The sequence below is a fragment of the Centrocercus urophasianus genome, unplaced genomic scaffold (assembly GCF_019232065.1).
Source record: "Centrocercus urophasianus isolate 14NV4802_14NV808 unplaced genomic scaffold, USGS_Curo_1.0 seq_853, whole genome shotgun sequence".
Lineage (NCBI taxonomy): Eukaryota > Metazoa > Chordata > Aves > Galliformes > Phasianidae > Centrocercus > Centrocercus urophasianus.
This window is the reverse complement of record NW_024885481.1, coordinates 746-22936: the sequence shown is the minus strand read 5'-3', so window position 1 is coordinate 22936 and position 22191 is coordinate 746. Positions and strand designations below refer to the sequence as shown.

At 48.8% G+C, this 22191-nt stretch overlaps 2 protein-coding genes across 4 annotated transcripts; one reads left to right on the top strand and one right to left on the bottom strand.

Moving 5' to 3' along the window:
* The first annotated feature begins 3498 nt into the window (after positions 1 to 3498).
* Positions 3499 to 9540, top strand: GNPNAT1 (glucosamine-phosphate N-acetyltransferase 1). Its single transcript, XM_042838599.1, has 6 exons — positions 3499 to 3542; positions 4841 to 5028; positions 5847 to 5909; positions 6616 to 6743; positions 6980 to 7041; positions 8020 to 9540. Exons 2-6 carry the CDS (start codon positions 4857 to 4859, stop codon positions 8165 to 8167), a joined length of 573 nt encoding a protein of 190 aa, XP_042694533.1. The 5' UTR covers positions 3499 to 3542; positions 4841 to 4856; the 3' UTR covers positions 8168 to 9540.
* On the bottom strand, positions 8145 to 21480 carry STYX (serine/threonine/tyrosine interacting protein). 3 transcript variants are annotated; one of them, XR_006171929.1, is made up of 12 exons: positions 19931 to 21480; positions 18937 to 18990; positions 18225 to 18322; positions 17955 to 18015; positions 16830 to 16866; positions 16271 to 16310; positions 16129 to 16179; positions 15476 to 15548; positions 14387 to 14480; positions 13217 to 13329; positions 11919 to 12095; positions 8145 to 10906 (listed from the first exon to the last, which is right to left on the bottom strand). XR_006171929.1 is itself a non-coding variant. In XM_042838598.1 (11 exons), the coding sequence occupies exons 1-10, from the start codon at positions 19946 to 19948 to the stop codon at positions 13256 to 13258; spliced, it is 600 nt and encodes a 199-aa protein (XP_042694532.1). In that variant the 5' UTR covers positions 19949 to 21480; the 3' UTR covers positions 8145 to 12095; positions 13217 to 13255. The 3 variants fall into 3 exon arrangements, 2 of the variants coding, with proteins under 2 accessions (XP_042694532.1, XP_042694531.1); XM_042838598.1 differs by having other exon boundaries at positions 8145 to 12095; XM_042838597.1 differs by lacking the exons at positions 8145 to 10906; positions 11919 to 12095 and having other exon boundaries at positions 12554 to 13329; positions 19931 to 21478.
* Between the last annotated feature and the right edge of the window lie 711 nt (positions 21481 to 22191).

The following is a 22191-nucleotide window of genomic DNA, read 5'->3' as shown; positions in this document are numbered from 1 at the left end:
CAGCACAGGCACTAGGCAATGCCGTCGTGGCTCCATAACCTCGCACTGGGGGAAAGGTAGAAGGGAAAAGCTCTTATTTACTCCCTAATCCATCCAGAGAAATTGGCTTATCGAACCCACACCGGCTCAGGGCTCCTTTAGGAACAGCAGTACGGCTGAGGCTGCATTCCCCATTCCTCAGCATGAGCTCAAACCCACGCTTGACCCCACGTGTCTGACCCAGAAGCCGTCCCCATCTTTGGGGCACTTTGAGTGGAAGCTGGGACATTTGAGAACTGATGAATGGTGATGCTGTCAGGTGGAGAAAAGCCATCTTCCTGGGCCACGGTCAGAAAGAGCAGAAAACCTGAAGGAAGCAGAGACACGCTTCTATCAGCGACATCCTCTGAAAGCAATGCCTGGGGCAGGGGGTGCTGCACACCTGTGCTCCCTGACACTTCCCTTTCCCCTGCTGTTAAATGAGACTTGGCTTCTTGGCTAAAAATCAAATCATTATTTCCAGCGAGGTAGACAAGTTCCAGATGCACTTCTCCTTCCATAACTGCACTAATGTTATCATAAGCCCTGAAGAAATACCATTTCCCAAGTTCCAGGCAGCCATCTGGATCGCAGCAGAGCCTCGCAGAAGACTGCCAGCTTTCCCCTCCAACTTCATAAAGTTCTAGCAGGTATTCAGTTTATCACCATCCACCCACAGGCAACATTTGGGAGATGGAGCAGCATCTCCTTCTCCTCTGGCAGACGGATCAAACTGAAGGCTCCGGGCCCTCTGTGAGACGCAGTGCCTGGAGTGTTTTACGGAGCAGGCGTTATATGCACCGCTCAGGATGTATCTGTGGGTGGATCCAGCTTGATCTATGAGAGCAAAAAGAAGCAGAGAGGTCGGTCCCTAGGTACAGTGAGCCCTGAGCATGTTTCCAAAACAGAACATAAACAATCTGATTGTGGCGAGGATTTATTCGTTCTTACTGCGTTGTGTCATATGGCAAAATGAAAGGAGAGTGCTTTTTCTCCCCTCGTAAAGCAGGGTGTGTTCCAGACTCAGACGCTTACATCAAGCAAGTGCATGGCTCCCTTCCCATCTTTCTGACTGTCCTGCGCTCACCAATTTGCAGATTTCCCTGCCTCGTAACCTCCTTGCTCCAGCGCTGGCAGATGTGGAGCAGCCAGAGGATATCACTTTGCTGTTGGCTTTTTTTTTCCTCTGAAACAAAAAGCGTTACAGTGGAAAAGGCGGAGATGAACACATCTGTGACACAAGTGGAAATGTGCTGCTTCAACTTTCCCCTCGCTTTCCAGCAACGAAATCCTGGCTGCGGCGGTTCCGTGGAGATTTATCTGCTGGCTGCTGTGAATCCTCACTGACCCAAATCACTTGACCTCTGGAAAGCCACCGGGTGGGACGTGGAGAGATGTCTCCAGGAGAAGTGAGGGCTCCTCGGTGGCCACGTGCCTTCCACCATGTATGATTTTGCCAGCAGGGCTTAAGGGCCTTTCTCCAAAATACTGCTGAAATGGGGCAGGCTTCTCAAGGAGCTAAGGTTCAGTTCAAACCCCTCTGCCTCCATCGGGGCAGGTTTAATCACACACTGTTTGTAAACTCAAAGAGGGTCCGTTCCCCCTCTATCTGCAGCCTGGCAAATTCACCTTTCTTTGCTTTTTCCAACCACGGATGGTTTTCAGCCATGGATGTTTTTCCATTCAGAACGTTTCCCTGCTCTCCTTCAGGCCCACGCTGCAATGAAATCCACATGCAGAAATGTTTCTGTCCTCGAGCCAAACTGAAGTCCATACACGTGGCTGTAAATACAACAGGACTGATCTCCGGGACTAATAAAAGCAGCCCTGCTGGAGAACAGCAGTTTTCAACAAACCTAAGGATTTTTTCCCCATCCAGCAACATTACGCTGGGAGCACTGGAGGTCAGAAGCTGAGACACACGTATGAAAGATAGTGCTGTACAGCTATTAAATGCCAGGGGCCGGATGAAACTCCAGGGTCAGGATGTCCCTATTCTGCTGATCGCCGGAAACTGGGAGGATGTGCCTGGATAAGGCTTGACCAAAACCTGCCCCATTCTGGTGCAAGGCTCAGCCATCTGCTCCCAGCTTTGCTGGGGAGAGCTGGGCTGACCCCACGTGGCCATTCCCACATCACCATTGTAGTGCACTTTTTCTAAGCCTCGACTTTGGTTAAACACATCTACCTCATGCTTTTAAAATAGTTCCATTGCAGAAAAGGCATCATGGAGGGAGTTAAGCTGAAGCCAGCTCTGTCATTTTTTACTCAGCAGAAATACACCCAAGCTCAGAGTTGCCCTGCTTCATCAGCAGAGCAGCACTCCCCGATTTCTTTTAAGAAAGCACGATATTATGTTTGTTGGCCGTGAAGAAAAATGACAGTGCTGCAGTGGCACAGCTGCCCAGCAGTGGTGGGGTCACCGTCCCTGGGGGTTCTCCACAGCTGTGGGGATGTGGAACTGAGGGTCGTGGGCAGTGGGCATGGTGGGGTGGCTTAGGGCTGACCTTGGAGGTCTTGGAGAGCACCCACAGCTCTCTGGGCAGCCCATGATTGGGCTTGGGGATCTTAAAGTGCTTTTCCAACTTTAATGACCCTACAGAGCAGGGTACGCTGTTCATGTTCTCATAGCATCCTAGAACGGCCTGGGTTGCAAAGGAGCACAGTGCTCATCCAGCTCCAACCCCCTGCTGTGTGCAGGTCGCCAACCAGCAGCCCAGGCTGCCCAGAGCCACATCCAGCCTGGCCTTGAATGCCTGCAGGGATGGGGCATCCACAGCCTCCTTGGGCAACCTGTGCCAGTGCCTCACCGCCCTCCGGCTGAAAAATATTTCATCACGGATGGACGCCCTGCAATCCCTCAGTTCTTCTTGGAACGCAGTGCTTCTCCCCTGCACCGAGGCTCGGCGGTCGTTGCGGTGCTTCACACGGTTTCCATGGCAGCGCAGCGATTCGCGCTGAGGGCGCAGACGGCAAATGGCGGTGACGGCCCAGGATCGCGCTGCGCGCTCATCCCGCTGGGCAGGCCGCTACGCACGCCTCGACTTCAGCTGTTTATAAAGCAGAGCCCTCAGTTCTCTTTAACTTGTTTATTTTTCAACTGTAAGCAAAAAACAATCTGTCCGTTCTCTGTGTCCCCCCATCACAGACACTACCTCACACCTCCCACACACCAAATCCCAGTCACCCCTCCGCCCTTCTCCCCGCCCAGACCGGCCCCTTCCGCCAGGGAGCAACGAGCGGAGCGACGAGCGGAGCAACGAGCGACCGCCTCTCTCCGCGCCCACGGCGCCGCCGCCATTTTGCGCCTCGGAGGGGCGGGACCTCGGCCAAAGGGCGGGGGGCGTGGCCTCACCGCTCTTCACTAATCCGAGAGCGTAGAGTTAGAGCGGGGCGGCCGGCGCGGCCGACGATTGGCTGAGTCGTGGCATGCGTGCGCGTTAGGCCCCGCCTCCTGCCACGTCTGTGCGGCGCCTGCGTGGGAGCCGGTGCGAGCGGCGGCGCGGCCTCGTGCGCTGTGCGGGGTGAGTGCGGCCGGGGGGCTCCGGGGAAAGCGGGCTCTGTGGGGAGCGGGAGGGGGGCTCTGCTGTCTGGCTCGGCCCAGCCCATCCCATCCCATCCCATCCCGGCCCGGCCCGGCCCGGCGAGTGCCGCCCGGGCTCCCGGTGTAGGGTTAAGGGGCCTTGAGGTGTGAGTGCGGTCTGTTGCTGCGGGAGGCCGTGCGTTGTGGCGGCGGGGTCAGGCCTCCAGCGCCGTGCCGGCCGTGTTCAGTGTTGTGCCGTGCCGCCTGCAGGCTCGCACCGGCTCTGCTTCGTCCCCCTATGGAGTGGGGGGGTTGGTTGGTTTGCTGCTGTAACTGCGGGCAGTCTGTATTTCCTAGCGGGGCTGGGGTGAGAATGGGCGCTTCGAGGCTTCTCTTTATTCTCTCTCTTTATTTAAGAGCTTTCCTTAGTGAGTTTCCTAAAGCTGCCCTCGCTTTGACGTCTGGGTGCTGCCGCTGTGCTGAGTTGGAGCTGTGCTCTGTCTCAGAAAGGCCTGGGTTGCAAAGGAGCACAGTGCTCACCCAGCTCCAACCCCCTGCTGTGTGAAGGGTCGCCAACCAGCAGCCCAGGCTGCCCAGAGCCACATCCAGGACTTCTCAGCAGTGACTCCTGCAGTGCTCTGTTGGTACCAGAGTACTCACCAGCAATTCCTGCCCGTGCAGTCGGAGGTGTCCCTCTGCTTCCTCTAGCCTTAACTTCCCGCATCTCTTTAATCATTAACAGGTGCTTCTGGCAGTTCTGTTAATGGGCGGTGAGATGCTGTGCTGGGATGGCATCTGGGTCTGTAAATACACAGAGCAAACATGACGTAAATGAACCCCTGGAAGCGTGCCTGGATGCTGCGTGTCACCTGCGTGATGGAAGCGTGTGTCTGTGTGATGAGACTGCTTGGAAAATGCACTTTCTTCCTACCACCAGTCTGAATGAATGGGGAGAATACTTGTACACACTGCTTTCTCCATACACTTGGCTAGTTTCCTTTCCAGGGGGCTGTAGGTGCTAACTATCCAGCTCAATGTCTGTTATTTTTTTCTCTCCAAGAGAAAACCCCTCTGGGTGAGCACAGTCTGTGCTGACTTCAGCTCACGCACACTTTGTTTATCCCAGCATCTCGTCTGGTGAAGATCAGCTCTCTGATTTCACACAAAGCCAGCAGCAGCTTTGGTGTCGTTCCCTTTTCTTTACATCGCTGAGAGGAAAGACTCTTAGGGAGAGACTCTTTGGGCATGAAGGGAGTAGTGAAACGAAAGCATTGCTCACGTGTGTGCTTTGTGTTCCAGAGCACCTCTTGCTGCCATGCTGCCCGTAGCGACCGCCATGCCGGACGACACGCCGATGTTTGACCCAAGCATTCTGCACGAGCTTGACTGGAGTGAGAACACAGCCATGTTTTCTCCTTCTATTTCTCCCTCGGAGCCAGGAGATGGGCTGGTCATGAGACCGCTGTGCACAGCTGATGTAAATCGAGGTAGAATCCTGTTGTGTGATCATCACAAGCAAAAATGGGTGCTGAACTACATCATGTGTATTCCTGCATTCTCTCTCATTAGGTTAGGATTATGTGTTTTATCTGGTTTGGGTTATCACGAAGGAATTTGAGCACTTGGCATGATGGATGAATAGCTGCTGTGTTGCTTGACCCTCAACATTGTTTCTCCTATCTTAATAACCTGAAAAATAATCTTAAAATTTAAGTATTTCAAATAATCCTCAGCTTCCTATTCAGCACAGTTCTAAAGGCTGTGTTGTTCTAAGGCTGGATGTGGCTCTGGGCAGCCTGGTCTGCTGGTTGGCAACCCTGCACACAGCAGGGGGTTGAAACAAGATGATCATTGTGGTCCTTTTCAACCCTGGCCATTCTATATAAGGGGGAATACGCTTGTTTGTGCTGTTCCTTATGGTATAGAAGTGGTGTAAACCAGTGTGATTATGAAGCTTTCACATCTGTAGCCTGGGGGGGGGGGGAAACACACACAAAAAAAGAAAGGTGCTCTGTACAAATGGCTAAACACTGCATAATGTTAAGGCTGACACTTCCCTTGCTTAAACATCTGTGTCTCCTGCATTCAAGCTAGTTCACTGATAAGCTAATGAAGTACTGAGCATTGCTCAAGGTTACATTAAGATTACAGTCCAGGTCTGTAATATGCAGAGCACAGGCCTTTAGATACAGCTGAACTAGGTGATGCCATGGGGAAGTGAGCTCTGCAGACAGCCATGTCAAGCTGTTCTGTGCTATTTGCATGTCTCTGCCCTGCAGTGAGTCTTTCTCCTCTTCTGTAACAGGCTTTTTCAAGGTCCTGGGTCAGCTGACTGAAACTGGAGTTGTGAGCCCAGAGCAGTTTATCAGTGAGTACATCATCGTGTCTTGGCACTTGGTAGAGGTTGCTGAGAACCAGGAGACAGTGATGCTGACAGCAATCTACCTGGCTGTGATGCAGAGGGATTTATTATCTTCTGTCCCCTGAGGCAGATTCTGGCACTCAGCTTTGTATTCAGCTGCAGTTATCCTGAGGGGCTTCTTGGCTGGGATGTGTTTAAGTTGTATACCTGCTTTTGAGGCTGAGCTTTCGATGCGTGGCAGGAGGGAGCATTGGGTGGTGGCTTCTTTTGGCTGAAGCAGAAGTTTGCCTTTGATTGCAGCTCAGTGACATTCTGAGCTTGCTTCACTGCTTTGACTGAGAGATAAAGCTTACAGGAGGTGCTGCTGCCTTCATTGGCACCCATCTGCTGAGGAGGGAGGGTTCTCTTGGTGGTTAGGGAAAAGGCAGTTTCTTCATTGTGGGCAGCTTGGTCTGGTGGTTGGTGACCCTGCACATAGCAGGGTGTTGATGATCATTATGGTCCTTTTCAACCCAGGCCATTCTTGGGTTCATTCCTGCTTTTCCTGGCTTCTATCTCAGGGTTAATCTGACTGGGGCTTTAAGGTCCTGGGTGCCTCAGGTGCACACTTTGTGATCCTGAATTCAGATCTCAGCATTCTGAATCTGATCTGCGTTCAGAATTCAGCAAATTAATCGGAGGCTAACAGTGTTCTGTCTGTCTGCTCCCACAGAAACCTTTGAGCACATGAAGAAATCTGGAGATTATTACGTTACGGTTGTAGAAGATACGAATCTCGGACAGATCGTTGCTACAGCAACGTTGGTGATAGAACACAAGTTCACTCACTCCTGTGCAAAGGTATCTCCTCTGGCTGCAGCTGTGGTGAGGAAGAAGGCAGTGTTTCCAGCAGACACGTGTTATTTTTACCTTGTTACTGTGTGATGAAATACCTTCTGCTGAGTCAGTGATGAGGGCATCAGTTTGTGGAGGAATTGTCTGACTAGACAGGAGAAAATGCAGGCGTGGAGCCTTGAGCAGGGGGGAGACTGCACACTGGTGTTGTGCTGCACTAACACTTGTCTGTATCTTCACAGAGAGGGAGGATAGAAGACGTAGTAGTGAGCGGGGAGTGCAGAGGAAAGCAACTCGGGAAACTGTAAGTATTTGTTACCTTTGCAATTCAACACCAGGCAGAGCAGCAAGCCCTCACGGAGCTTCTGCCCCCCAGTCTGGGCGTGCTGATCAGTGCCAGCAAACACTGCAGTGCTGATGACTGATGTCAGTGCAGGAGCTCTCTGAGAAGAGGAAGGTTTGCAGCTGCCATCAGTGTGACAGGACAGAAGTCAGCTGTGAGTGGCTGATGTTTGAAGTTTAGCCCATCCCTTTTGCTGCTCTCGGGATGCCATCTGTCTGTCCTTTGCCCTCGGTAGGCACTGGAGGATCTTGGAGCGGGATTTCAGTTCTGCAGGTTAGTGGGGCAGATCCTCTGCAGCCAGACAGCTCACAGACCTTTTGCTAAAAAGTCACCACTGAAGTTTTAACATAAAATTGCCTACAAACCACTGCTGCTACTTTTTTTTTTTTTCCTTTGGGATAGCAGCTATTGCCTGTACTGAAGAGAAACGCAGGTTGCTGTAATGTTTCAGTACTTTATGTCTAAAGGTGGGGAAGGGCTGCCCTGTGGTCAGTAGGCATCAGTGAGTAGGTGATGTAGGTGGGTCTGCCAAATGTATCCTGTGGAAAAATCGACAGATATCTGGAGTACTGCTTTCTACAGAAGGCATAGGATCAAAGCAGGACCACTAAGCGTACTGGAATGGTTCTAAAGTGAGACAGGGGAGGTTTGGGTTGGATATGAGGAGGAAGTTTTGGAGCCAGAGGGTGGTGAGGCACTGGCACAGGTTGCCCAAGGAGGCTGTGGATGCCCCATCCCTGCAGGCATTCAAGGCCAGGCTGGATGTGGCTCTGGGCAGCCTGGGCTGCTGGTTGGCGACCTGCACACAGCAGGGGTTGGAGCTGGATGAGCACTGTGCTCCTTTAAAAAGTGTCATTGATATCTTTTAGCTAATTAACTGTTGGGCCTTCCTGTGTTCAGGGCCATCCCACTTAACTGCTGTTCTTCTGTCTTTTTCAGATTAACGTCCACTCTTACATTGCTAAGTAAGAGACTGAACTGTTACAAAATCACACTCGAGTGTCTGCCAAAAAACGTGGCCTTCTACAAGAAGTTTGGCTATTTGGTATCTGAAGAAAACTACATGTTTCAACGGTTCTTTAATTAAGAACTTGCAGCACTGTTTTTGTACAGACTGTTGGTGGAGGAGCTCGTGGTACATTCTCTTCATGACAAATTGATATAGTTTATTGCTGCAAATATAACGATCCCTATAAATACTGAACATCAGACGTGTAAATCCTGCAAAGGAAAGGCAGCGCACTGACATTCTAGGAGGGTTCTGTGGGTTAGCTCTTAGAACTAATTTTTACTACTGTTCAGTCTAAGTGAAGCTTTTTTTGTTCTAGCTGAGTTCAAAGGACTCTTGTTAAAGGATGGTTTTTAACCAAAGGTCTATATTTTTATCTCAAATCTTTTCTTGCATTGTATTTTTCTAAAGGTTTGCGCTTCTCTTCTTGGTAGCCAAAGTACAGCTTTGTGGGGTTGTGCTCCTGTCTGTACTTCAATGAAGGGTGGTGTAGGTGGGTAGGGATGCTTCTCGTATGCAGTCAGTACTACAGGATGGGAATTTGTTCTGTTCTTTCCATGAAACCTCACTGAAGTGCTGTTGATGTTCGTGTACCTGAAGTTTTATAGGCACTGCTTTCTGAAACTGGATTTGTTGCTGTTAGTGTCGTTGGGGGGTCCTTATGGGCTCTGTTGAAGCCAATGTTTTGGAGCCTAAATGGATGCATAGTCCTCCATGCAGGGACCCTGCACTTTAGCTGATAATTTAATATGTTTTCAGGACAATTATGTTTTTATGACAAACCAACCCATGATTTGCAACAGAAATAGGAAGCTGGAATGTCTGACAGGCAGAATACACCTCATCTCCAGTGGGCTTTTACTGGTACTCAGTGGGAATGCCAATGCCTGTACCTATAAGAAGGTACCAACACATTCAGCTTCACCCAACGCATCCAACCAACTTGCTGTACTTGAACTCCTTTGGGCCAGTTCAGCTCTGGTTTTGCTGGTAACCACTTCTACCTATTGCATTTCAAACCAGCCCCGAGATCCCAGATCAGTGTCCTGAGGGATAGCTGCTGTTTGCAAGCACCCCTCTTCTGTAAGGTTGGATAAATGATTTTAGCACTTTTGCTCCCAGAGGCAAGCAAATAATATACAAAGCCCTCACTTCAACAATCGTGTTTTGTGCAAGGAGAGTGACAAATCCTCCATCTGTGAATAGGGCATTATGAACAGGCAAAGGTTGGCTCAGAGCAGCCAGCCTTGTTTGTGAACAGTTAGGCCTTAAGGAAAGTCCTTTCCTTGTGGTGAGGAGAGCTACTTTAAGGTGTGTGGGGGGGTTCTGTTTAATGTCCCTGATGGTACTTCACTCAATACAGTGTCCCCTTGGTAATGTCTGTTTTATTTATTGATTATTTTTTAAAAAAATCTTTGTTTAAGCTGAATAAATTAAGACTGCCAACTACATCTGCTCTGTTTTGGATACTGCTGTACCTTCGATCTGCTTTTCTGAACTGAACTTTGTTTTTTTTGAGTCTTCATGTTGATTTCAAGTATGGCACCTCATGAAGCATGACATCTGTGAAGCAAGATGCCTTTCGTGGATGCCTTTAGAGGAAGGCACGAAACCTGAGGTGTGCATCTGCACAGCTTGATTGCTTACAGATGCAGCCACGGGCTGCCAGGAGTGGTGAGAAAATGAGAGCAAGTCCAGCTCCGAGCCCTGCACGCCTCAGGAGCCAGACTGGAGCTTCTCACCCACTTTCTGCTAAGCTGCAGTTAAGCCTGGGCACTCATTTCCTAGGGGTGTGTGTACCTGAGGGGGAACTGGGGCTCTGCTGACAGCTGAAAGCAGCTAGAGCCCCAGCTCTGAACTATAACACATCTGCTGATGTGTGCTGACCCCTGTGAGCAACGTGGAGTGTTTTGCTTCTCCCTGTTTAAATCAGTTCTGCACTTCCACTACTTTGAAGTGGAATATGTGAGCTCTGTGATACTGTGCCATCTCAGTAGCTCTAGGCTCTCATTAAGAGCTAATGAAATGATTAGTGCAAGTGAGGAGCGGGTGACGATGTACTCAGCTGAGATCATTGTAAAACAAATGAACGAGGTTGAAAGCTCGGTTTTGTGGCTGCATGGCTCTGTTCTGCTGGGAGGAATCCTGCTTTAACGTGGAAGGGCCCTCTGCTCTGTACTAGAGATGACATTGCCAACCTTGGCAGCCTCACCTTTTGGGGATGGCTGGGGGTACAGAAGAGCTGTGCTGTGTGAGGAAAGGTGCAGTTTAACTGCTGAACTGTCAGGAATCCCTCTGGAGGAAAAGTGTGAAAGCTGTAGGGCAGAAATGAGACTTCAACAAGTTATTCAGCACACCACCAACCCTGCATGGTAGGGAATGGCTCTGTTAAGTGCTGGCAGATGCTCTGAGGGGTGCTAACAGTCTGGCTAGTGACATACAAATGTCACTGCAGTTTCAGCCAGCTGGAAGAATACATGGCACATGCATTTTAATCTGTCAGTTCACAGGAACTGGCAATTGCCACTAAGAGCAACAGAAGCAGGAGATACTCAATTACACTGTGTCTTTTGAACCGACAGAACTTCTTTATCTACAGCAGCACAGGCTCAAAAGGAGGGACGAGGCCTCCTGGGAGAACAAAGGAACCACAGATGTTGTCAGAAATCAAACAGGGAGATGCTTTCCAATAGCCTGGACTTCACCACCAGATTCTCCAAAGCTCAATGTTAGCTGCTCCTTAAGCCTTCAGTCCTTGGTTTGTAGTTCTCCACACACAGTATGCCACCCCTAGCTCCTTCCTTCACCCAGCTTCCCCTAAAATGGAAAGGGAACTCTTCTATCTTAACATACAGCTGTGGAATACAAAGACTTCAGTGCTGCAACTGTACCTCTGAATCTGAGGAGGGAAAAAAGTTCAGCCTGCAGTGATACCCAAAGACCCCAGGCAGGGATGCTTGCTGCCAAATGCCACCTCTAGTTTAACCTCAGAAAGCAAATGGTAATTGAAATACCTACTATCAAGAAGCAAGAAATGACAGCTTCAAATACAAAGCTACATAGTTGTACGTAAGAGAAAATCTCATCTCAGAATCCCTTTGGACCTGAGAGGCTGTTATCTGCAGGGCAGCAGGCACACGCCACAACGACTTCAGCAGTCAGAGGAAGGTGGTAATGGAGTGAAAAGACAACTGGTGGGAAATCCTTAGTCATGAAGCCTAACAGTTGGTGAGACAGTCTCCCCAAGGAAACTGCAGGACCCCAGTGAGTTAACAGAACCAGACTAGACATGAATAAGGCTCTCTGGCAGGGGATGGTTGGATGAATCAGCAGCGTTCTTTTGTCTGTGTTTCATCTCTACTCTTGCCCAAGGAGGCCCGTGGGAGCTGAAGGAGGAAGCAGCTTTACTCAGAAGTTCTGTTTCCCAGCCCTGCTTCATGAGAAGCTCGTAGCTGGCAGCAGTTGGTGTCTGCTGCACGAGGGAGGCATCCACAAACTGCACAGCCAACTGGGAGCATTGGAGGCTAAGTGGTGAGGTGCCTGAGGATTTCATTTCCCAACAGCTTCAAAGCTGTTCTTTTAAAGCTGGAAGTTTCCTGACTCAAGCACAATACGTTTTCCAAAGACTTTTTTTTTTTCTGAAGAATTTACGTAACTTCTTCACTGAAGCACACAGCACAGGACAAATGGCAATAAGGGGAAAGTGCTGCTCTCCCAGCTCCACTGAAGCTCCCTGAGTGACACAGGGCCTTCACCTTACACATGAGAGACTGTCAGGCTACAAAGCCCCAGCCCAGGTGTCCTGGCTCAACTAAAAGCCTTGACTTACTGCAGGAAGATTTCCTCAGCTGTCACCAGCATCTGTTCCAGCAGCACGCTTTAATCCAGGCAGTAGTTTTCAAGCCAGAATCTGCTATTTGTAACAGGTCTCTAAGTAGCCTTGACACAGGCTAAGAAGTTCAGGCTTGCTCTGGAGGGACTGTCCCTCAGCAAAGCTTCTGGGGAACTGCAAGAGAAGGCAGAGAATCGGTGACTAAGCAAAGCTCAGCAAGTCACAGGTGTGCTCCACTTGCCTTCAATACACCGAGGCAGAAGTCCTGCAGGGTAAACAAGCTCTCAGTCTTTCAGCAAAAGGCAGCTTCAGAAGAGATCCTCGCTGCTCAGATTCATGCCCTTCCAGACACCTGCCCCACAAAGCCCCCCATCCATCCAGCCAGCACTTCTGCCTTCAGCACAGGATGCTCATTCCAGGACCGACAGAACACAGCTCTACCAGTACAGGGAACAAAGCTGGGTGCTCAGCCTCCCAAATGTCTTCTACATTCATTCCCCTGTCTTCAGCCCAGCTGTTCACAGCCCATTTCCCAAACAGACCCATTCATTCCAACAGCTTCCCCATTTGCTCAGTCAACACCACGCTCTGAAAGCATTCGTGCCTGGGAAATCAGTAACTGCCACCTGTACTCATTTAGCACAGGACTGTTTTATTAACTAATCAGGAACCAGTACTCTGGTAAAGTAAACTAGCTTGCATAATACAAGCAGAGAATTTTAGAACAATATTCTCTCTTCATATGGTCTCAGTGCCAGCTTCAAAATAATTCCATATGAGATTTTAGAACCAAATAAAGGGTTAATGCTGAATAGAGCACTGCCATTGCTCAACTGTCAACAGCAGTGCACAGTGCAGCTTGTAAAACACGTATCTGAGTGTGACCATAAGACAGTGAGAACAAAGTGAATTTTAGCAAACTTTTTCTTTACTAAAGTCTCTTGTTATAAATTACACAAATAACTTTATAAACAAACCCCCCCCAGCTTGCATTTTGTTTAAAGTAATAACTTTATATCATACAAATAAAGAAATTTCAAGTATGAAAAGTGCATTATTGCAATAATACCTCTTTGCAAGTCCAAAAATCTTGGTTTAGAATAAAACTGTAAAGTGTAAAAAAGGAGTAAAACAATCAGTGCCATCTATTCATTCAAGAAGTCCAACATCTTAAAAATGATGCTTAGTGTGTTGCAGAGGCAGATTTACATCTGAAAGCAACATGTAATTGAAAAGAAGCTCTGTGTGTTCATCGTTTTGCATTAGTTCTCTTTTTTCCCCCTAGCTTTCTTCACCTTTCTCAGCAGGAGCTCACAATGCAAACAGTGCTGTCCTCATCCATTCTGTGCTGCTGCCACTTGCATGGTTCCAAGCTCTTCGTCCTCTTCATGCATTCGCTTTAGACTTCCTACAAAGAGGCAGGAGGAGAATCATAGAATCATTGAATCACCAAGGTTGGAAAAGACCTAAAAGATCACCCAGTCCAACCGTTCACCTATTCCCAATAGCTCCCACTAAACCATGTCCCTCAACACAACATCCAGCCTTTCCTTGAACACCCCCAGGGTCGGTGATTCCACCACCTCCCTGTGCATCCATTCCAGTGCCTGACCACCCTTTCTGACAAGTAATACTTCCTCATGTCCAGCCTGAATCTCCCCTGCCGTAGCTTGAAGCCATTCCCCCTGGTCCTATCACTGATGACACAAGAAGAAGACAAAGGCATCAGCTGTAACAACACATGGCTGGGAGTAGGGCTACAGGACAGGTGCAAATGTCTTCTTGGAGGACGTGTCAGGACATTCAGCTTTGAGACAGCCTGCTGCTCACTGCACTCCTCTTCCCTCACCCATCTCCACATGGAGAAGTGGTTTTTTGGAGCCCACTATTTTTTGGGCTTCCCAAATATTTTCTCTCCCCCATACTCAATTTCTCTTCTGTTTCAAGTGAGCACACACACCTCTTTCCCAAAAGTTTGAGGTTCTCAGCATGGAGAAAAGAAGGCTGCAGGGTGAGCTCAGTGCAGCCTGCAGTACCTAAAGGGAGCCTGCAGACAGGAGGGGAGTCAGCTCTTGGAAAGGGGAGATGACAGCAGGACAAGGGGAAATGGTTTGGAGTTGAGGGAGGGCAGATGGAGGTTGGCTGTCAGGGGGAAGTTGTGTGCTGTGAGAGTGGTGAGGTGCTGGAACAGCTGCCCAGAGAGGCTGTGATGCCCCGTCCATCCCTGGAGGTGTTGAAGGCCAGGTTGGATGGGGCCCTGGGCAGCCTGGGCTGCTGTGAAATGTGGAGGTTGGTGGCCCTGCATGGCACAGGGGGGTTGGAGCTTCATGATGCTTGGAGGTCCCTTCCAACCTTGGCCATTCTATGACTCACTGCTGCTGGGGGCTTGCTTTGGGTGTGAAGCATTCCCCACACACCAGCAGGGTCAGCAGGTGGCATCACACACAACAGAAGAGGCTGCTGACCTGTAGTGCCAGGCGGAACAGAGAGCGATCTCTCCAGCTGCAGCGGTGACATCATCTGGATGGTCAGTTTTGCTAGATAGATGGCTTCGTATTCCTGAAAAAGTTTAATAATACACATAGCTGTTAATTTAGTACAATACCCTGTGAGGAGGTGGAGGGGACATGTCAGGAGGTGCCTTACAGAAATGGCAGAAGGTTTCAAAGCAGGAGAGTTTTTTGCTGCTTTGATATGAACAACAAAAACCATCAAGAAAGCAGAGCAACAGAAAATCTAAAGGATGACAAGAAATGAATTTAAGAAACAGAGAAAGATTTCCATGATATTGAAAAATCATGGTTTCAGACCTTTGAACTTCATCATCTATGAATGGGAGCATCAAGAAGGAACATGGATGTGTGCCACAACACCCACTTTGCACTTTCCTTGGCTACCAACTAAGCTGTTTCAAGAGCCTTTTAACCACTGTGCACAGAGCTGTTTTCAGTTATCTTCCATTCCTGGATTTCCTTTGTCTAAAGTTTAATGAACTAAGATACCTGCTCATTTTCCTCCCCAGGTCTGCTATCAATTCCTGACACTCACTCAAAGCATAGCTTCACAGGAAAAGTTAAGCCTAAGTAGAAGAGTTGGTTTTGGAGCAAGATGACTCAACAAATGAGTTTTGAGATGTAATTAGAAAAACAGAACCCTAGAATGGCCTGGGTTGCACAGGAGCACAGTGCTCATCCAGTTCCAACCCCTGCTGTGTGCAGGTCGCCAACCAGCAGCCCAGGCTGCCCAGAGCCACATCCAGCCTGGCCTTGAATGCCTGCAGGGCTGGGGCATCCACAGCCTCCTTGGGCAACCTGTGCCAGTGCCTCACCACCCTCTGGCTCCAAAACTTCCTCCTCATATCCAACCCAAACCTCCCCTGTCTCACTTTAAAACCATTTCCCTTGTCCCATCACCACCCACCCTCACACACAGCCGTTCCCCCTCCTGTTTATCCACTCCCTTCAAGCACTGAAGGCCACCATGAGGTCTCCCCTCAGCCTTCTCTTCTCCAGGCTAAACAAGCCCAGAAGTAAGAAATAAGAACAAAGCATCACCTGAAGTTGATGGACAAATCCAGCATTAGGATTAATACAGAACCTTCTTTCTTGAACGTAAGTAAACGCATCCCTAAACAAGAGAAGGAGAAAGAAAATATATGTGAGTGGAAAACAGACTGTGACAGATTTGTGGGGCTTCAGGAGTTTAGGTTACCAGTTCTGGGAAGTACACAGCCTGCTCAGAACTGCTTTGCTTAGCTGAAGGTTTCTGGGCAGAACAGAAGGCAGTAGTTGTAGCACGCTCTTTGCCCACCCCAACCTCCAGCCTTCTACTTGCTGGCCTGTTTTCAACATGCAGCTTAAAACATGTCTTAAAACATGGATCCCTCTTACAGAGTGTGACAGCCAGGCATTGGTCTGTGTGGGCTGCATTGAGCAGAAGGTGCCTGCTTCTTCGTGGAAGGGCGAAAGCAAACCTGGAGATGGAATTGTCTTCCCCATGTGAAAGACTTCACCCAGCCTCGGGTGTAACAACTGGCTCATATGGCAGTACAGCAATGTGCACTGCCCCCAAGATTATTATCCACTGCAATTCACGTGAATTAAAACTGTTACACCTACAGATGTATCAGACTGCTTCTCTGTTCTTAAGTACCCTCTTACTTCTGCCCTATAGGACAGACCATCGACTGTACAAACCCTGCTCTCACCTGTACTTCACGCCAAACGTTTCCATTATGTATGCAATAACTAAGGCAGCACTGAAACAAAAATAAAAACACATTTTTCTAAGTCACTGAAATACATTCCAATGGAGTAAAACGATAATAAGCAGGATGGATATTTTCCTACCTTCTAGAAATCCCTGCGTTTCCATGGACAAGAACTTTTCCTGAGGAAGAAAAAACCCAAAACCACACTTGTACAAATGGAAGCTCTTTGAGACGTCGTTTTAACTTGTTATGAGCAACTACACATCAGCAAAGTACAACATGAGAATAGCAGGAGTGCATTACACTTCAGTCTGCTACTAACTGCACTCTGTGCATCACTACTCTGGGACACAGAAACGTGGATCCTCACTCCTCTGAGGGTTCTGAGTAACAGGATCAGCATCCTGGGACCACAGTGCAGATTTAAGCTCTCCATTGGGGAACACACACGTCTCAAACGAAGGAAAGATGTATGAAGAGGTTTGTTTTGCAGTTGAAATCAAAAGAGGAAAAGAACAGCTGACTCTGAGTTTGTGTAACCAGTTCAAGTCAAACAAAATTACACCCCCCTAAATTTAAGAAAGCTTCATATTTAAGAGCATCTACCACACACATCTTCAAGGCTTTAAAGCTTTAAGAGCAATACTGGTCACTGGTACTGGTACTGGTCAATAAAGGGAAAGGTCAGTCTGATTTACCTCCACTTTGTAAACTTCCATCAATAAATTCTTTAGTCTAGAAAGAGAGGAAAAAAAACAACCATCAAAAGACTCAAACTTCTGGATTTCTTACAGATGTTCCTACTGCTTGCAGAATTTGTTGCCTTGCTCTTTACACACAGCAACAACCATTTCATTTATTTACGCAGGCTCAGACTTCAGTTCAGCTGAGCATTTTGATTTGAACTACAGCTTCTCATCACCCATAAAACAGTCAGTGAGATGCAGCAAGGCACATTAGGGCACTGTGATACAAAGCACCTTCCAGACATCTTTGGTGGACACTTGTGGGGCAAGGAGAAACCACAAGCATCAACACCAGCATGGCCTGGACCGCACTGCTGTTGCCTGTGTCCCCCTAAGGCTTTCCAACGACATTTTCAATTACAAAAACAGCTCTAAGCAATCTAATAAGGCATGACGTGATCCAGTGAGGCCTGCAGAACAGTACCAGGTTGAAACAGTTCACCGAATGAACAGCAAAAGCTGCATTTTTTATTGTGGGGAAGGTTCCAAGTAGCAATAAAGCACAGAACCATAGAATGGTTTGGATTGGATGGGACCGCAAGGATCATCTAGCTCCAACTCCCTGCTACAGGCAGGGACTCCTCCCTCTAGAACAGGTTGCTCACAGCCCCATCCAACCTGGCCCTGAACACCTCCAGGGATGGATGGGGCATCCACAGCTCCCTGTCTTTCTTGTCCTGGGGGCTCCAGACCTGGACACAGTACTGCAGAGGGGCCTCATGAGGGCAGAGTAGAGAGGGACAATCACCTCCCTGTCCATGCTGGCCACCCCTCTGCTGATGGAGCCCAGGATACCAGTTTCCTTTAGGACAAGGGTTTCCAAAATAACTATTATTCTCCCATGAACTGTCTTCTTTTGGGGCCATCACAAAGTACAGCTCTTGTAATTCCACCTTCACTTCTCTAGCTGTAGGAACAAGCTGATCACACTTGCTGCAGGGGCAATAAGAGGTCACTTAAGAGCCCTTCACCTGCCTCAGGCTGGGTTCCCCACATCTGAAACCATGCATGTTTTGGTTCATAACGATCTTACTGGGCAGCCCTATTCCCAACCCACTCCCATTAACCAACACTTACCATAGGGAAAAATCGTATTATATTCTCAACTGGATTATCTGCAATATCCAGGACTAAATACCTGCAATGAGAACAGTCACTGAGCACACAGTGTTCCAGTGTGTGAGCACACAGTAACACTGCAACCTGCAGGACACCAGGATAACCCACATGGCTCAAACCACTGCAAAGAACACACACACACACACAGAGTCTTATCAGTACAGAATAAGGTGTTTAAAATCAGACTATCAACTGCTTTCAGGTCAGCACATCACGTTTGTTTCTCACCTAAATAGCTGCTGGAAGTTTGGTTTAATAAAATTGGCTTCGATGTTTTGCCGTATGCATATTACATGGGTTATTCCATGCTTCTGAAGTATAGGTAGCTGCAAAAAAAGGAAAAGAGATTTTTGTTTTAGGCTGCTGAATCCATCCATTACACGGCCATTAAAAGAAAAGTCATACTTTAACACATAATGAGTGACACCAAGTCCTCAAGGGAAATCAGAGCTGCTTTTCTGACATTCAAAGCATGGTGTGAAACAAAATGGGGATACGTGTGTGTTTAAAAAGAGAAAACACCACAAAGGTTAGAACTTGCAAGAAAAGCATTTCTAACAATGATAAAGGGTCAGGCAATAAAGGTGCTCAGGGAACTTGTTTGTGCCCCCCTTTTTGTTTCCCTTGAAATTATTTCCACCTCCCCCCACCCCAAGGTAACCCATTAGCTCTCAGGATCATTAAATAAATGCAGCTTCTGCAAGTGTCTGCACGGCTGCAGCGTTCAGACCTTCTCTGGAAAGAGGAAGGAATCGATACCAGCCCCCAGGGCTAAGAAAGCAGCCCGTAGATGCACCACGTGCTGCCTGCACCCTGCAGGGAAGGTGCCACAGGGCTGCATGAATGCTGCAACCCAACGTGTACCTCCACAGATACACACACACTCGGACGTATCGCCACGGCAAAGCTCCCTAGGGAGATACTGTTCTGAAGATCATACCTTGCTTTTCATAGCTGAAGAGTATGGGCCTAAAAATAACCCAGGTAAAATTTCCTAAGGGGGGGGCAGAAAACAGACATTTAATATCAAGGCAACAGGATTTGAAATAACACACTGCACTGCACTCAGACCACGGGCAGGGAAACAAATAACTGAGATGTTAGCGAGGGACATCACCCAGCCACACCTCCCATGGGACAAGGGGACAAAGTCAGTTTGGCAAAAATAAAAGCAACATGATCTGCATGCAGAGGATCTTCTTGTGGAACAGGAATTCAGTCCTTCATTCGGAATAAATTCCAGTTTGATTACTACCAGCCCCAGAATTCAAGTTAAAAAGCAAAGCTGCAATATGTAGCTCCAGCAACCATCTGCTACAGCACTCATGGAGACAAGACTTTGATCCTCGAGGTCCCTTCCAACCCAAGCCATTCTATGGGAGGGCTGGAGCAGCTCTCCTATGAGGAAAGGCTGAGGGAGCTGGGCTTGTTCAGCCTGGAGAAGAGAAGGCTGTGGGGAGACCTCATGGTGGCCTTCCAGTGCTTGAAGGGAGCGGATAAACAGGAGGGGAACGGCTGTGTGTGAGGGTGGATGGTGATGGGACAAGGGGAATGGATTTAAAGTGAGACAGGGGAGGTTTGGGTTGGATATGAGGAGGAAGTTTTTCATGCAGAGGGTGGTGAGGCACTGGCACAGGTTGCCCAAGGAGGCTGTGGATGCCCCATCCCTGCAGGCATTCAAGGCCAGGCTGGATGTGGCTCTGGGCAGCCTGGGCTGCTGGTTGGTGACCTGCACACAGCAGGGGTTGGAGCTGGATGAGCACTGTGCTCCTGTGCAACCCAGGCCATCCTAGGATTCTATGACAAACTACAGTGTTTGTACTTCACCCCTGAAGATCAATCCTGACAGCAGCTTTTGTTTGTAGGGCACTTTCCTTTTCATACAGAGGGCACCGAGGGTTTTGACTTGAACAAAAAAGGAAAGTGTGCCATACCTGCATCTCTCTCCTCATGGGATAGGTCCAATCCTTCAAAGAAAGCAAAAATAGTTCTGTGAGCACAGGGAGGGAAAAACAAAGCCAAGCAGAGATCAGTTATATGAAGACAAGGCCGTCCTCTGTAGGTTGCATCCTACAGGAGAGGCACAGTGCTTATAAGCCCTGTGTGAATACAGGAACACATGAGTGCAAGGCACAGCACTCTCACTGCACAGTGATGTGCTGCAAAAGTTGAGATCTGTTTTGTGGAGCAGCCAAAGCTAACGGGGAAAATCCTTCCTTACATTCTGTTCCTGTCTTTTCTTTCTTACAGCACCCGCTGCCCTCACCCCACAGCCATCCCAACACAACAGATGTGGGACAGCAGGATGGAGGTTGACCTGAGGGTGTGTGAACACAACCCTGCTACTTCACTGCACGTGAGGCAGCGTAACGTGTTCATCAAAAAGCAAGGGAATCCTGGGTTTGTCCAAGTATTCAAACAGTGCAATGAGAAATCACTTCTGAAAAGCTGAAGTTACTCTGCAGGAGCACACAAGTGTGTTTACTACTCTATTTATATACCTGGAAAATTTACAGCCTTCATCTGGACTGAAATGAAAACATGAATTCATCACCGCTTTGGTGAAGGGGACTCACTGTGTCCAAAAGTTCCTCTCCATCACGTGGAGAGCAGGGAGCTGGGGCTGTCACCACAGCTGGGGCTGTGCAAAGCCAGGAGGTGAGAGCTCAGCAGTACCAGGTCCAAAGGAACACACAACCCAAAGCATGACAGACGCCACAGATGTTCAGAACAAGAATGGGAGTCAATATTGGCCCCAGACTTCGGCTTGAGCACAGTCCAAAAAGGTGCAGCTTCCTGGGGATTACCCTGCAAAGCAAGCATCTAAAAGATGCTATCTCAGATTAAATGCTGTCTTTATCCAAGGGCAGAATTGCTCCTAGTTGGTGTCCATTTCCTGACAACACTGAAAGGCTTTCAAAATTAACATGATTAATGAGATTACGGTATGCAAAATGATGCAAAATGCCCCCCAGCAGAGCTGAGCTCTCAATTCACAGCTCCTCCTACCAATCCATCACAACCACACTGCCTTTATGATGCCCTTATGTCACCACCCAGAATTTGTTACCTGAAGTGATGTGTTAAAGAGCAGAGCCCTGTCAGCCACCTCTCTGCCATGTGGGAAAGCCTGAGCTGGCAGCAGACAGGGAGCTGATAACACACCCATCCTCTCACTCTCCCTGGCTCTCCCATTCCATTTCCTTCTAAGAGTGCTCTAAGTCAGCTTCAGTGGGCCAGCACTTCGCTGCAGTTCTTTGAGGCTGACATTCCTTCTTTTAAGCTTCCAAAGCTCTTCCACTGCAACTCCCCTGCAATGCACAGGGACACCACAGCCAGATCAGGTTGCCCGGGGCCTGATCCAGCCTTCCTTGAAAGCCTCCAGGGATGGGGAATCCACCACATCACTGGACAGCCTGCTCGGTGCCTCACCACCTTCACTGCAAAAGACTTCTTCCTTGTATCCAACCTGAATTTCCCCTCTTTGAGCTTGGAACCCTTTCCCCTTGTTCTGTCCCCACATTCCCTGCTAAAGAGTCTGTCCCCTTCTCTCCTGTGGCTCCCCTTTAGATCCCCTTGGAGCCTTCTCTTCTCCATGCTGCACAGCCCCAGCTCTCAGCCTGTCCTGTAGGAGAGGTGTTCCATCCCTGGGACCGTTTTTGTGGCCCTCTGGATGCACTCCAACAGCTCCACATCTCTCCTGTACTGAGAATCGTATGCTTTTGAAAACACACAGAGCTACCAAAGCAGCGAAGGCAGAGCTCTGCTTACACCAAGCACGTGGCCAAGTGGCAGGGCTGCTTCATTTTTTGGCTTTGTCGTGCAGAAACTGAGACTCCTGCAAACAAATTCTATCAGTACCAAGCAGACAGAAGGATGACATTCAGATTACATGACGTCAGGAGAGCTGGACACATCCCTTCTCGTGCCCCCTCTGCTCACAGGTGAGCTGGGCCCCAGCCTGTTGGCACAGCATGGGTTGAAATACCCTCTGCTCTGCTTTGTGGGCAGGCAGAATGCACACCACCACAACCCTTCCTACTTCTTTTCCAAAGCCTGCAGACGAGGGGGAGAGCTGTAGTTTTAGTTAAGGGGTTTTCTAGTGATGGTAAGAGGAAGAAAGCTCAAGGAATTTGTTCCACCTTTAGTCAGCCTGTGCCGCCGCACTGTTTGAAAGCAGTCAGACATCAGGTAA

What these genes read in the sequence shown, in the direction of transcription:
- GNPNAT1 (XM_042838599.1), top strand. Translation starts at nt 4,857, where the DNA reads ATGCTGCCCGTAGCGACCGCCATGCCGGACGACACGCCGATGTTTGAC. An exon ending in TCACTCACTCCTGTGCAAAG is followed by an intron (nt 6,744 to 6,979) that starts GTATCTCCTCTG and finishes GTATCTTCACAG; the next exon opens with AGAGGGAGGATAGAAGACGT. An exon ending in GGAAAGCAACTCGGGAAACT is followed by an intron (nt 7,042 to 8,019) that starts GTAAGTATTTGT and finishes TGTCTTTTTCAG; the next exon opens with ATTAACGTCCACTCTTACAT.
- STYX (XM_042838598.1), bottom strand. An exon ending in TAATACGATTTTTCCCTATG is followed by an intron (nt 16,867 to 17,954) that starts GTAAGTGTTGGT and finishes CTCTCTTTCTAG; the next exon opens with ACTAAAGAATTTATTGATGG. An exon ending in GATTTGTCCATCAACTTCAG is followed by an intron (nt 14,481 to 15,475) that starts GTGATGCTTTGT and finishes AAACTTTTTCAG; the next exon opens with GAATACGAAGCCATCTATCT.